This window comes from Cetorhinus maximus, chromosome 2, assembly GCF_964194155.1.
Source record: "Cetorhinus maximus chromosome 2, sCetMax3.hap1.1, whole genome shotgun sequence".
Classification (NCBI taxonomy): Eukaryota; Metazoa; Chordata; class Chondrichthyes; order Lamniformes; family Cetorhinidae; genus Cetorhinus; species Cetorhinus maximus.
The window spans coordinates 17,593,441-17,607,271 of NC_135880.1; the positions used below are offsets into that span (position 1 = coordinate 17,593,441).

The window sequence follows — 13,831 nt, forward strand, 5'->3', positions numbered from 1 at the left end:
ATTTTTTTTAATCTCTTCATCTAGTGTCTTATTCGACCTCAGACAGTGGTTAGGTAGAGCGATGGAATCAGTGGCAAGGATGCACGTTTTTCAAAAGCTTATGATTTTGGTAGCAGGGTCTGATTTTGCTGAGTGCAATGAATTCTGGGAGCACTGATTTTTGACAAATTGTCTAATTTTCTCTGGACAGCATTTCTAAAGTGTTAAGAGTTCTACTTTATTTTGGAGAGAATGTTCCGTTTTCTAGTTTGTATCTACCCTTTTTTTGCTAGTTCTAAGCTTGAATGGCCTCATGTATCCGAGCACTGGTTGTCTTATTTAATGTCAGTTGGGCACTAATAAATTAAAACGCTGTTGAATGCTGCAGCATTACTGCCTGAGGATAGTTAAATAACAAAATTGTAGCTAACCAAACCTCTCTGATACTGTGCAAGTGATTTGTTCAGTTTTCTGTTGTCTTCATTGGAGGAAGTAGGAAAAGAAGATTTGTGTACTTGAAAGCTGAATTTTTTTTCTGAGGGGTACCTGAGGTGCACTGCATTTTAAATTGCAAGTTTCACATTGGTGAGGGTTTATCTCTCACTCCCTTGCTCCCTCCCTTACATGAAATTACTGATATGTGAAGTCCAGACGTGATAACTTGGGAAGACTGAAGTTGTTGTTTGTGGTCCCTGCTCCAACTCCTTTAACCAGCTACCAACCCCCATCCCTCTCCTTGGCAACAGTTTGAGATTAAGCCAGTCTGTTCGCAACCTTGGTGTCACATTTGCGTCCGAGATAAGCTTCTGACCTAATTCATGCCATCAATACCTATTTTCACACACACTTACATCCCATCCCCCACCCCGCCGCCAACCCCATCACCTGACTTCATCTGCTGCTCAACTCCTCATTTATGCATTGGCTCAAGGCATGCTCTAGACTCAACTATTCTAGTGCACTTCTGTCTGGTCTCCCACGTTCTACCCTCCATAGACTTTAGGTCATCCAAATCTTAATTCACAGCAAGCCCCATGCCCCTATCACCCCTGTGCTCTTTGACCTACATGGGCTCCCTTTCAAACATTTAAAATTCTCGTCCTCATTTTCAAATTCCTCCATGGCCTCACCGCCCCCCCCCCCCCACCCAATCTTTGTAATATCCTCCAGTTCCGCAACCCTCTAAGATATCTTCACTCCTCTAATTCTGCCATCTTGCGCACGCCCAATTTAATTGCTCCACCATTGGTGTCCATGCCTTCGGTTGCCTAAGCCCATAGCTTTGGGATACCCTCCCTACACCTCTCTACCTCACTTTCCTCCTTTAAGACACTGCGTAAAATCTACTTCTTTAACCAATGGTTTGGTCATCTGACCTAATATCTCCTTATGTGGCTCAGTTTCATAACTTTGTTTTATAATGTTCCTATGAAGCGCCTTCGGGCATTTTTATTATGTTAACGGCAATATATAAGTATCAGTTGTTAGGGATGTATTGCGTGACTAACATCATCAATGGGTGGAAGAGAAAACTGTTGGGAAAAGTACTGGAGCAAGAAGGAAATGGTTGGTATGCAATAATATTATTGCTGAAAAAGGAGACATGTCTGAGCTTTTCACCTTCCACTCATCAGAACACTTGCAAGAATACCAATATAAGGGGAAAAACAACAGTTTATACTGTATGTGAAGAGAGAACTGATTGGCTGGCAAGTGGCATTGCCATGGAGAACGCATCACTGATGATGACTGACAGTTAACTGCCAAGCATTGTTTGAAATTTAAACCAGGCAGCTTGACCCTGATTGGTCAAGGCTTTGCCCTGAGGAATGATGCAGCTAAAACAGTCGCAACGTTCTTTCTGTCTGCAAAGAACAGGGCCCTTTGTATTAATATATGTAGCTTCCAGTACACCCAAATGTGTCACACTGCGAGCCTGACTATCTTAAATTGGTTGTCAGTGTAATTCTTAGCACATTGAGGATTATTTAGCAATCTAATTCTTTATTAGTTTTTGAATTGTGCTCTCAGTAAGCATTGTTGAGAATTCTGTATTGTACAGGTATATGATTTCTATTTTGTCTTGCCAGATGCAAGAATTGGCATTATGATGATCGTCTGCTCACGTCAAGTGTTATCATTGTCTTCCATAATGAAGGATGGTCAACCCTTATGCGGACAGTCCACAGTGTGATCAAAAGGACACCCAAAAGATACCTAGCAGAAATAGTTATGATTGATGACTACAGTAACAAAGGTAAGAACTTACATCCTAACCATAGGAACCCCCTCCATAAAACTCTCCGTCTCTCTATCTCTGTCTCCTCCTTTAAGACACTGCTTAAAATCTACCCCTTTGTCCAACTCCTAATATCTCATTAACTGGCTTGGCGTCAAGTTTAGTCTGATAATTCTCATGTGAAGCGGTTTGATAGGCTTTATGACATTATGAAGTTGTATAAAAATAAGCTGTAGTTGCTCAAATGCTGCTTTTCCCTAGCAGGGTTTACAGTACAATGTATAATACTCGATCTGCAGTATAATCCATATAATGTACTAAATTCTGCATGTATTTATTTCCCCCTTTTGTGTTTGTTTCCCTTCTTTACTCCTTCCAAGTACTCCCTTCCCACCTTTGGATTTTGTGCTATCCAGTAATGTTTAAAAAAGCACGTTATTAGGCTTTTAGCAACCCACAAGGGGGCATCCTTTCCCAAGGTTGAGGCTGCTTTTAGTTATTTTGATGGCACCTGTAGTGATTCTGTGCAAGCCAGGCAACGTTAGGCTCCAGGTTCTGAAAGGCTGCCTTTGAATCCCAGGTTTTAAATGTGTCAGTTTCTGAGCTTGCTGGGAACCAAAATCAAATTCTGAACACATTTTCGTTCTCACCCTGCGCTGTCAGCTCACTGAAGTAGTGCCTGCAAAAATAACATGCAAGAATTAGTTGCTAAATGTAATTTGATCAAAAGTGTCCTCTTTCATTTTTACAACTACAAAAGCAGTATAAAACATGGGAATGCAGTGGCATAATGATTTAATGCACCATCGCAACAAACAAAATAGAAAAGGGAAATTTGCACAATTTTAGGGAAGGGAAGCTTGATTGCTATGGAGTTCTCTAATTGGTCATTGTGAAGACTTGGTATTAATTATATTTAACAAAAGTTTCCTCCTTGTAGCTAGTTAGTTGCATAGTGCATTTTTCAGGGGTTTTCCTTGGATTGTTTGTATAGGTTGGGCATTTTAATCAGCTGGTACTTTCATTTCCTTGGAAACACACAGTTGTATGAAACTGCAAAAAACAAGTCAATAAAGAATGAAACCAGACAGACCACCCGGCATCAGCCTGGGCACCAGAAATGACAACAAACTCAGCCCTGTCGACCCTGCTAACATCTGGGGGATTATGCCACAAATGTGGAAATTATCTCTCAGGCTAGTTAAGCAACAGCCTGACATAGTCATGCACACGGAATAGATTACAGATCATGTCCCAGACATCACCATCACCACCCCTGGGTATGTCCTGTCCAGACCCAGCGGGGCAGACCCAGCAGAGGTGGCGGCACAGTGGTATACAATCTGTGGTATACAATACCCCTGCCCCAACTGATGAATCAGTATTCCTCCATGTTGAACACCACTTGGAGGAAGCACTGAAGGTGGTAAAGGCACAGGATGTATACTGGGTAGGGGACTTCAGTGTCCATCACCAAGAGTGGCTCAGTAGCATCGCTACTGACCAAACTGGCTGAGTCCTAAAGGACATAGCTGCTAGACTGGGTCTGTGGCAGGTAGTGAGGGAACCAACAAGAGGGAAAAACATACTTGATCTCATCCTCACCAACCTGCCTGCCACAGATGCATATGACCATGGCAGTGTTGGTAGGAGTGACCACCACACAGTGCTTGGGAGACGAAGCCCTGTCTTCACATTGAGGATACCCTTCATTGTGTTGTGTGGCACTACCACCATGCTAAATGGGATAGATTTCAAACCAATCTAGCAACTCGAGACTGTGCATGCATGCGGTGCTGTGGGTCATCAGCAGCAGCAGAATTGTACTCAACCACAATCTAACCCCGTGGCCCGGCATATCAGTACTACCATTACCACCTAACTAGAGGTTCAATGCGCAGGGGGCATGCCGAGAACAGCACTAGACATACCTAAAAATGAATAGTCAACCTGGTGAAGCTACAACACAGGACTACTTGCATGCCAAACAGTATAAGCAGCAAGCGATAGACAAAACTAAACAATCCCACAACCAACCAATTATATCTAAGCCCTGCAGTCCTGCCACATCCAGTCGTGAATAGTGGTGGACAATTAAACAACTCGCTGGAGGAAGAGACTCCACAAATATCTCCATTCTCAATGATGCGGGAGCCCAGCACATCAGTGCAAAAGACGAGGCTGAATGAAGTATTTGCAACAATCTTCAGCCAGAAGTGCCGAGTGGATGAGCCATCTTGGCTTCCTCTGGAGACCCCCAGCATCATAGATGCCAGTCTTCAGCCAGTTCGATTCACTCCACATGATATCAAGAAACAGCTGAAGGAACAGAATACTGCAAAGGCTATGAGCCCTGACAACAGTCCGGCAATATTACTGAAGACTTATGCTCCAGAACTTGCCATGCCCCTAGCCAAGCTGTTCCAGTACAGCTACAACACTGGCATCTACCCAGCAATATGGAAAATTGCCCAGGTATGTCCTGCACATAGAAAGCAGGACAAATCCAACCCAGCCAATTACCGCCCCATCAGTCTACTCTTGATTATTAGGAAAGTGATGGAAGGGGTCATCGACAGTGTGATCAAGTGGCACTTGCTTAGCAATAACCTGCTCACTGATACTTTGGATTCTGCCAGGGCCTCTCAGTTCCTGACCTCATTACAGCCTTGGTTCAAACATGGACATAAGGGCTGAACTCCAGAGATGAAGTAAGCGTGGCTGCACTAACAGCAAGGCAGCATTTGACTGAGTGTGGCAAAACTGGAGTCAATGGGAATCGGTGGGGGGAAAACTCTCCACTGGTTGGAGTCATACCTAGCACAAAGGAATGTGGTTGTTGGAGGTCAATCATCTCAGTTCCAGGGCATCACTGCAGGAATTCCTCAGCGTAGTGTCCTCGGCCCAACCATTTTCAGCTGCTTCATCAATTACCTTCCTTTCATCATAAGGTCAGAAGTAGGGGTGTTCACTGATGATAGCACAATGTTCAGCACTGATCGTTGTTTAATTGTCCACCACTATTCACGACTGGATGTGGCAGGACTGCAGGGCTTAGATATAATTGGTTGGTTGTGGGATTGTTTAGCTCTGTCTATTGCTTGCTTCTTATTCTGTTGGGCATGCAAGTAGTCCTGTGTTGTAGCTTCACCAGGTTGACACTTCATTTTTAGGTATGTCTAGTGCTGTTCTCGGCATGCCCCCTGCTCATTGAACCTCTAGGTAGGTGGCATTGCACTTGTGTGGCACGAATGTTACTTGTCACTTGTCAGCCCAACCCTGTATATGTAACTGTCAACATCCTAGGGGTTGTCATTGACCACAAACTGAACTGGACTAGCCATACAGACACTGGCTACAAGAGCAAGTTAGAGGCTAGGAATCCTGCAACAAGTAACTCACCTGACTCCCCAAAGCCTGTCCACCAGCTACAAGGCACCTGTCAGGAGTGTGACAGAACATTCTCCAGTTGCCTGGATGAATGCAGCTCCAACAACACTGAAGAAGCTTGACACAATCCAGGACAAAGCAGCCCGCTTGATTGGCACCCTCCACTACCAATGCACAATGGCTGCAGTGTATACCATCTACAAGATGCACTGCAACAGCTCACCAAGGCTCCTTAGACAGTACCTTCCAAACCCACGACCACTACCATCTAGAATGACAAAGATAGCAGACACATGGGAGCCCCACCACCTGACAGTTCCCCTCCAAACCACTCACCATCCTGACTTGGAAATATATCGCTGTTCCTTCACTGTCGCTAGGTCAAAATCCCGGAGCTCCGTCCTTAACTGCACTATGGGTGTACCTATACCACAAGGACAGCAGCAGTTTTAGAAGGCAGATCACCACCAGCTTCTCGTGGACAAGTAGAGATCGGCAATAAATAATAGCCTAGCCAGCCTTTAATTGGCTGTGAAGCAAGATCCGCTACTGCCTGAGTAAATTAGACCTATATTCTCTAGAGTTTAGACAAAAGAGGCGATCTCATTGAAACCTACAAAATTCTGAAAGGGCTTGATAGGGTGAACACTGGGATTAGCCTAAGGCCAATCTTTTAAACAAAAAAAAAGCGCACACACATTGATGCACGCGCAGATTTTTTATCTTAATTTTCCTTTCAAATCTTTTCTGACAATGTCAATATGGTCAGAATAGAAGGCAGATAAATCTCTCAGCAAGAGACTGGTGGCAGATGGTCCTTGTTTTTCCCCAACAGCTTCGGTACTCAAAGCTATTGACAGGGTTCTATGTTTAGTTCATTTTTTAAAAATGATTCAGCTCCAGCAACTGACAGAGGTAGAAAAGTCTTGAATGCTCTGTGCATTGGGATTTATCTTAAACTCTGACTTTTACTTTAAATGCTGTTGAGAATATCCCTGGCTCCAAGCAATTTAACAATTTTGCTGATTTGTTGTCTTTGCTGATTCGTCTCCAGTACATTTAAAAGAGAGGTTGGACGAGTATTTGAAACAATGGAATGGGTTAGTCAAGGTTTATCGAAATGAAAGAAGAGAAGGATTAATTCAAGCAAGAAGCATCGGTGCTCATAAAGCAAACCTTGGACAGGTACAGTAAAATCTGAATTCTTATTCATTCAAAATCGATTTGTTAATAGCTCTTCCTGTCCTCTGCTGGTGACAGGATAATCACTTAGTGCTGTTGTTTGAGGAATTCCCAAATTAGTGAAACCAGCCATCATTTCAGTAAAGTGACCTTTCCCCTTCTTTGTTTTCTTTTAATATGTAAGGTTTTGTGAAATCATCTTTGGTTTTTTCACTGGAGGGGATAGTATTTCAACAGTACAATTTAATGCACATAATTCAAATAGTAGCTCCAGACAACACTGAGCCACACAAAAATAGTTGAACAAGAGCAACGTATGTGAAGATTTAAGCTCCTTTCAAGGATGGTGGAAGCCTTTGCCCATTGATGAGTAAACATCGGGCTCATTTGTTCAACTTCTGCATGCAAGTTTGTTGGAAACATGTCTAGATTCTGAAAACCTGAATGTTGATGCTGCTGCGCCACTTGTTGCATCTGCTCTTTCAACCATCCAGGACCTAAGGTCTGGGATTTTTTTTCTTTAACTTCCCAGCCTCTCCTTTCTCCTTTAACATGCTCTTTTAAAATGTAACTCTTTGCCCAAGCCTTTGGTCACTTCCCTAATGTTTCCTCCTTTGGCTCTGTGTCAGTTTTTATCTGATTAAATTCCTGTGAAGCACCTTAGGACATTTTACTCCATTAAAGGTGTTGTACAAATGGAACTTGTTGAACTGTCAAGGCATTTGTTATTCCTAAGATAGAGATGGGACTTGGTGGAAGCATTCAAACTATCCAGGTATTAGCACTTGCAGAGCGTTGCCTGTATTTAGAAGCAAATTTTTTCCAATCTTTTGAGTTTCCAGTCAGGGCCAAGAAACTGCAGATACAAGATGAAATGTAGGAGATTTAGAACTGTGGGCAGGAAAAACTTCTTCACACAAGACCCTCAGGCAGTTGGTATTTGCTTCCATGTCAATAAGACCATTAAAAAGCAAAGCTGTTATGTTAAACTTATAAAGAATCTTGGTTAGATTACATGGGCACTGTGAACAGTTCTGATCTCTATTATGAAAAAGATGTAGAGGCATTGGAGAAGATGCAAAAATATATACAAGAATGATACCAGAACTGAGAGATTATAACCATCAGGAAAGATTAAACCCATCAGGAAAGATTATTCGGGCTTGGGTCTCTTTTCTCTAGGAAAGGGAAGGCTGAAATCTTTAACGTTATGAAAAGCTTTGGTAGGATGGACATAAATAATTTTTGCTTCCACTTGTAGGGGAGACCAGAATTAGGAGCCAAGAATCTAAGATGTTCATAATAAAATAAGAACTGGAGTAGGCTAATTAGCCCTTCAAACCTGCTCCACCGTTCAACAAGATCATGGCTGATTGTCTGCCTCAGCTTCATCTCCTTGCGCTATCTCCATATCAATTAATTTCTTTAATACTCAAAAATCTATCATCCTTTAATATACTGAACAACTGATTTTCACTATAATTCCAACCGGGAATTCAAAAGAAAATTCTATAGCCAGAGATTGGCTGGAAAGCTGTGCAAGAGGAAGAAAGGAGCAGAGGGATGTGTAGATGGCATTAGCTGAAGGGTGGGAGAATAAGGATCAAAACGGATTTGTTGGGTCAAATGACCTGTTTTTATATTGTAAATACTATGTAATTCAGGATTAGATTCGAAAGGTATATGAGGGAGAAGTAATTGAAGGGATATGGGACTATGGTGGAAAAATGTGCGAAGAACAGTTTCTTCAAGTGGACGGTAAACACTCACTGGCTAGCTGAATACTCTGGTTCCATGGTGTATTTTCAACACATCTACAACGCTTTAACTTATTCATTTTTTCACTTTGCAGTTTGTTTACATTGTGTATGACCACCAGGAAATTCTGTATCACCTGAAAGTGTCTATTTCACTCTTTTTGTAACTGGTCTTTTTATACTTTCTCCACTTGTGTGCATTCAAAATAAATATGCATGTATTAAAATGAAATATAAGCATACATCTAAATAATTGTGAAAAGTGGATGGGCCTGAATAGTCTTTGGTGATTATTCACCTTCTTGTGCTCTCAGGTAAATAGGATCTGACAATCATGGTCTCGATTCATTTGAAGCTATGTCCCTTACATTTTAGGTGCTGATATATCTTGATGCTCATTGTGAAGTTGGACCAAACTGGTATGCACCACTTATAGCCCCCATTGCTGCAAACAGGTAAGGCAAGCTGTTTTATTTCAACCTAGTTCAGGAAAGGGGCTGTGAAAGATCATGCAACCGCTTCTAATGGTTTTAACTAACTTGGGGATTGTTATTTACTCAAATGGGATAATACAAGGTTCTCTTCCTCTCCCGCCCCATCTCGACCCCAAATCAGCACACCAGTATTAGAGTGCATGGTTTATTTGTTTCTCGCTTAGGTATGTGAGTTCCACCTCTGCCATATTGCCAAAGCATCTTTGCGGTTGCTGAGATAATTGTGAATGTTTAATTTTGGTAAGTAGCCCAGGATCACAAACCGTAAAGCCATGTGCCCTCTCCAGACAAGGTGGTCAGCAGTGCAAGTCCCAGGATCTGGTTATGAATGTGTGTTACAGTTAGGAATGAATTTAAGTGTGTCATTCATGTCTTGCTGCAGTAAAATCAATGAAAGCTGTAAGCAAATATGCTTCCTATTAATGGATCATAAATCAGCACTGACACTGGGAGCTCTTTTTGAAGGACAACATTAGAGAAATTAAATTGTGTGCTAGGTGAAAAGAGAGAAAATCACCAAGATTTTCCATCTTTCCAAAGATGGAAAAAAATAAAGACAGTAAGATATTCTGGTGAACATTAATGATCCCAGGGGAACTATTTGAAGAAAAGCAGGGAATTTTCCCAGTGTCCTGGCCAACATTCTTCCCTCAACAAACACCATGGGAAGAATTTCCCCCTGTCGGGAGGGGGTGGGGGGGGGGGTGGTGCACTGACCCGATCGGCGCCCCCGATTGGGTCAGTGCCACCATTTACATGGGTGGACCAATTAAGGCCTGCTCAGCGTGACACGCACCCGTGAAGCGCTGTGTGCTCCCTGTGGGGGGTGTTTCCCTGAACCGGGAGTGCGCTCTTTCGCGCATGTGCACAAAAGAGCGCAGAAATCTGCCCAAGGCATAAGTTTGAATAATTTTAATAAAGAGGAAAAAAAATGAAAAACTTTATTTGATTTCTAAACCCTTCATAAAACCTCATCCCGCCTGTGGATGAGGTTCCATGAAAAATGCAAAGGCAGCCTGGGCTCTCCGCCTGCTGAGTAGCTTTCTCAATAGGTTTAGTTTATTAATGGCCTTAATAGGCCTTTGACAGGTCGGCGGGCACGCAGCCGAGTCAGCTGCACGTCCGCCAAACTGAAAATCCAAATGACGTACGGTGACGTCGGGACACATGCCCAACGTCACCCCGCATCATTTTACACCTCAGCGAGCAGGCCCCGCCCCCGCTCACCAAGCCAAAAATTCTCCCCCATGTCACAGAAAAGGATTGACTCGGTCACTAAATTGCTATATCAGGGAACTGCATCTGACTGTATCTGAGGATAGAAGATTGGCTGTCTGGCAGGAGGCAGAGAGTGGGGATAAGGGGGTCCTCCTCATGATGGCGGCTGGTGACTAGTGGAGTTCCGCAAGGGTCAGTGTTGGGACCACAACTTTTCACTTTATACATTAATGATCTAGATGAAGGAACTGAGGGCACTCTGGCTAAGTTTGCAGATGATACAAGGATAGGTGGAGGGACAGGTAGTATTGAGGAGGTGGGGAGGCTGCAGAAGGATTTAGACAGTTTAGGAGAATGGGCAAAGAAGTGGCAGATGGAATACAACGTGGGCAAGTGTGAGGTCATGCACTTTGGTAGGAAGAATAAAGGCATAGACTATTTTCTAAATGGGGAGAGAATTCAGAAATCTGGAGTGCAAAGGGACTTGGGAGTCCGAGTCCAGGATTCTCTTAAGGTTAACTTGCAGGTTGAGTCGGTAGTTAGGAAAGCAAATGCAATGTTGGCATTTATTTCGAGAGGACTAGAATATAAAAGCAGGGATGCGCCGCTGAGGCTTTATAAGGCTCTAGTCAGACCACATTTAGAATATTGTGAGCAGTTTTCAGTTTACTGTATTTCAGGAAGGATGTTCTGGCCCTGGAGAGGGTCCAGAGGAGGTTCACGAGAACGATCCCAGGAATGAAAGGCTTAACATATGAGGGACATTTGAGGACTCTGGGTCTATACTCGATGGAGTTTAGAAGGATGAGAGGGGACCTGATTGAAACTTACAGAATACTGAAAGACCTGGATAGAGTGGACGTGGGGAAGATGTTTCCATTAGTAGGAGAGACTAGGACCCGAGGGCACAGCCTCAAAGTAAAGGGAAGACCTTTTAGAACAGAGATGAGGAGAAACTTCTTTAGCCAGAAAGTGGTGAATCTATGGAATTCATTGCCACAGAAGGCTGTGGAGGCCAGGTCATTGAGTGTATTTAAGACCGAGATAGATAGGTTCTTGATTGGTAAGGGGATCAAAGGTTATGGGGAGAAGGCGGGAGAATGGGGTTGAGAAACTTATCAGCCATGATTGAATGGCAGAGCAGACTTGATGGGCCGAATGGCCTAATTTCTGCTCCTATGTCTTATGGTCTTATGACCACTGCATTTTACCTACAGAAGGTATTGCATTTTAATGTAGTTCATTATAAGTTGTGTTTTGAGATGTTTATATTGTGTGATAACATCTAATAAAAATGCAAGTCTTTCCTTCCTAAATGGTGGGACCATTGTGCTTATCCCTTCATCAATGCAAAATGCCTTTGTACATATTTATGTAAGTGACAGTTGATCTCCAACAAGTGAGAGCCTAACCACAACCCTTGGTATTAATGACATTACCATCGTTGAATTGCCAGAATCAACATCCTGATGTCACCATTGACCAGAAACTTAACTGAACTAGCCACATAAATAACGATGGTTACAAGAACTGGTCAGGGGCTGGGTATTCTGCAGCAAGTAACTCATCTCCTGACTCCCCAAAGCATTTCCACTAACTACCAGGTACAAGTCAAGAGTGATGGAATGTTTTTCAAGTCACACCATTTTGCATTGGAAATATATCACTGTTCCTTAATCACCACTAGGTCAATATCCTGGAACTCCCTTTCTAACAGCACTGTTGGAGTACTTTCATTATATGGGCTACAGGAGTTCAAGAAGTCAACTCCTCACAACCTTCTCAGAGGCAATTCGGGTTGAGCAATAATTGCTGGCCTTGCCTGCAACACCCACATCCCATGAATGAACAAATTTTTAAAAATAAGAATTACGTTATGTTGTTAGGGATGAGAATAGAAGGTGCCAAGGGATGGGTTTAAGGAGATGGCTGGTAATGGGGAAAAGAAGTCAGGGTTTAGCTTTGCAATCTAGAATGATCCTGGAGCAGTGAGCAGTTTTAGCAGAGTAGAGCAGGACCCAGTCAGGCTTCATGTGGCCCAGCCAGATCTGGCAGGAAAGGCTAAACCAGTTGTACGCCATATAGGTTCACATCTGTAACGCTTGGCCTTAATGAAGTGAAGATGGAGGCCACATCAGGGAGAATGACGAAGCTGGAAGAGATGACATGGGCAATAAATGCTAGCCTTGCCAGCGATGTACAGATCCCATGAATGAACAGAAAAAAGACTGCAGCTCACCACCGCCTTCTCAAGGGCAGTTAGTGATATACAATAAATGCTGGCCTACTAGCAGTGCCAATATCACAAGAATAAATATATTTTAAAAAGGTGCTTTAGTTTACACAAAATGCTTAAGTGATCAGTAGCTAGGCATGTCTGCCTATCAAAATCCTCGGTGATTTAAATATTACAACCTTGTTTGTTACAGATGTTGTTAAACAACATCACGCATGCATGGCGACTGAAGTGATAGAACTGCCTTCCACAATCATTTATCGTTGTATGTCCAATGCAGAATCTGGTCTGCATGTAAAACAGCTCTATTTGTAGTGCTTGCACATGATGCTAGTGCAGGTGGGTTGCTGGCATGCAGTATAAAAATGCCACTGACTGGACTCCAGCCTCCCCAGCTTCTGATTAAAAGCACTTCAAATCTTGCATTGATGCAGTGTTTTATCTTGTCGTCTTCAACATCTCAAAACCCTTCAAATAGTGCACTTTATAGTGCATTTAGCAAACTCAGCAGCCATTTTGTGCCAACTGCATCGTCCAAGCAGTGGCGAGGGAAATGTTGGTGGGACACCTGGGAGAAATCCCTGTCCCCCTTTGATTAATGCAGTAAGGCCTTTTAACATTCACCTGAATGGGCACTTGGGACCTGGTTTAATGCCTCTGTTGAATACTAGTTTTGACGGATATCAAAAGCAGTCCTGTGCCAAAAGATTATTTCCATCCACAGGAATTGCAGTGTTGGCCCTGAGTCAATGGAAGCTGGATAGGACTCTCCCCTTGTGGCCTATCTTTGACTAAAAGTTAACTTTGGCAACATTAACCTTTTTTAAAACTTCGGGGCCCCTTGGTCCATTTTGAGTAATTCAAAGCTATTTATGACAACTCAAGTTGAGAAAGCACTTCTGACTTTCAGACAAAAGCTAAATACTGTGGATGCTGGAAATCTGAAACAAAAATTTCTGGAAACGCTCAGCAGGCCTGACAGTATCTGTGGAGAGAAAGACAGAGTTAACGTTTCGAGTCCTAATGACTCTTCTTCAGAACAGTTTCTGACTTTCAGACTACTGTTCAGTGTTATTGTACTTCAGTGTCTAAATCTAGATGAATCTCTTTCCTTCCCCAAGTAGCAGTTTCTAGTCTATAGTTACACAAAAAGCAGCACATTTGTTCTGCTTTACTACCTATTAACGGTTGGTGCTGATGCACAACTGGAAAACGTGGCAGTATGCAAAAGATAATCACTCGAGTCTTTTGATTGGAGGGAGGAGAAAAGTGACTCAGTTTAAGACTCTATAACGCCGGAGGTGACCTACAGTATTTATAATAAATATATCTTACA

General features: G+C 42.8%; 1 protein-coding gene across 2 annotated transcripts in view; it reads left to right on the plus strand.

The window, feature by feature from the left end:
• galnt7 (UDP-N-acetyl-alpha-D-galactosamine: polypeptide N-acetylgalactosaminyltransferase 7) overlaps positions 1 to 13,831 on the plus strand; it is a 138,321-nt gene that overhangs the window by 92,193 nt on the left and 32,297 nt on the right. For both annotated transcript variants that reach the window (XM_078561451.1, XM_078561442.1), the window contains exons 3-5: positions 2,070 to 2,236; positions 6,663 to 6,793; positions 8,923 to 9,002. In XM_078561451.1, the coding sequence (XP_078417577.1) occupies positions 2,070 to 2,236; positions 6,663 to 6,793; positions 8,923 to 9,002 (378 nt within the window). The remainder of the gene's footprint in view (positions 1 to 2,069; positions 2,237 to 6,662; positions 6,794 to 8,922; positions 9,003 to 13,831) is intronic.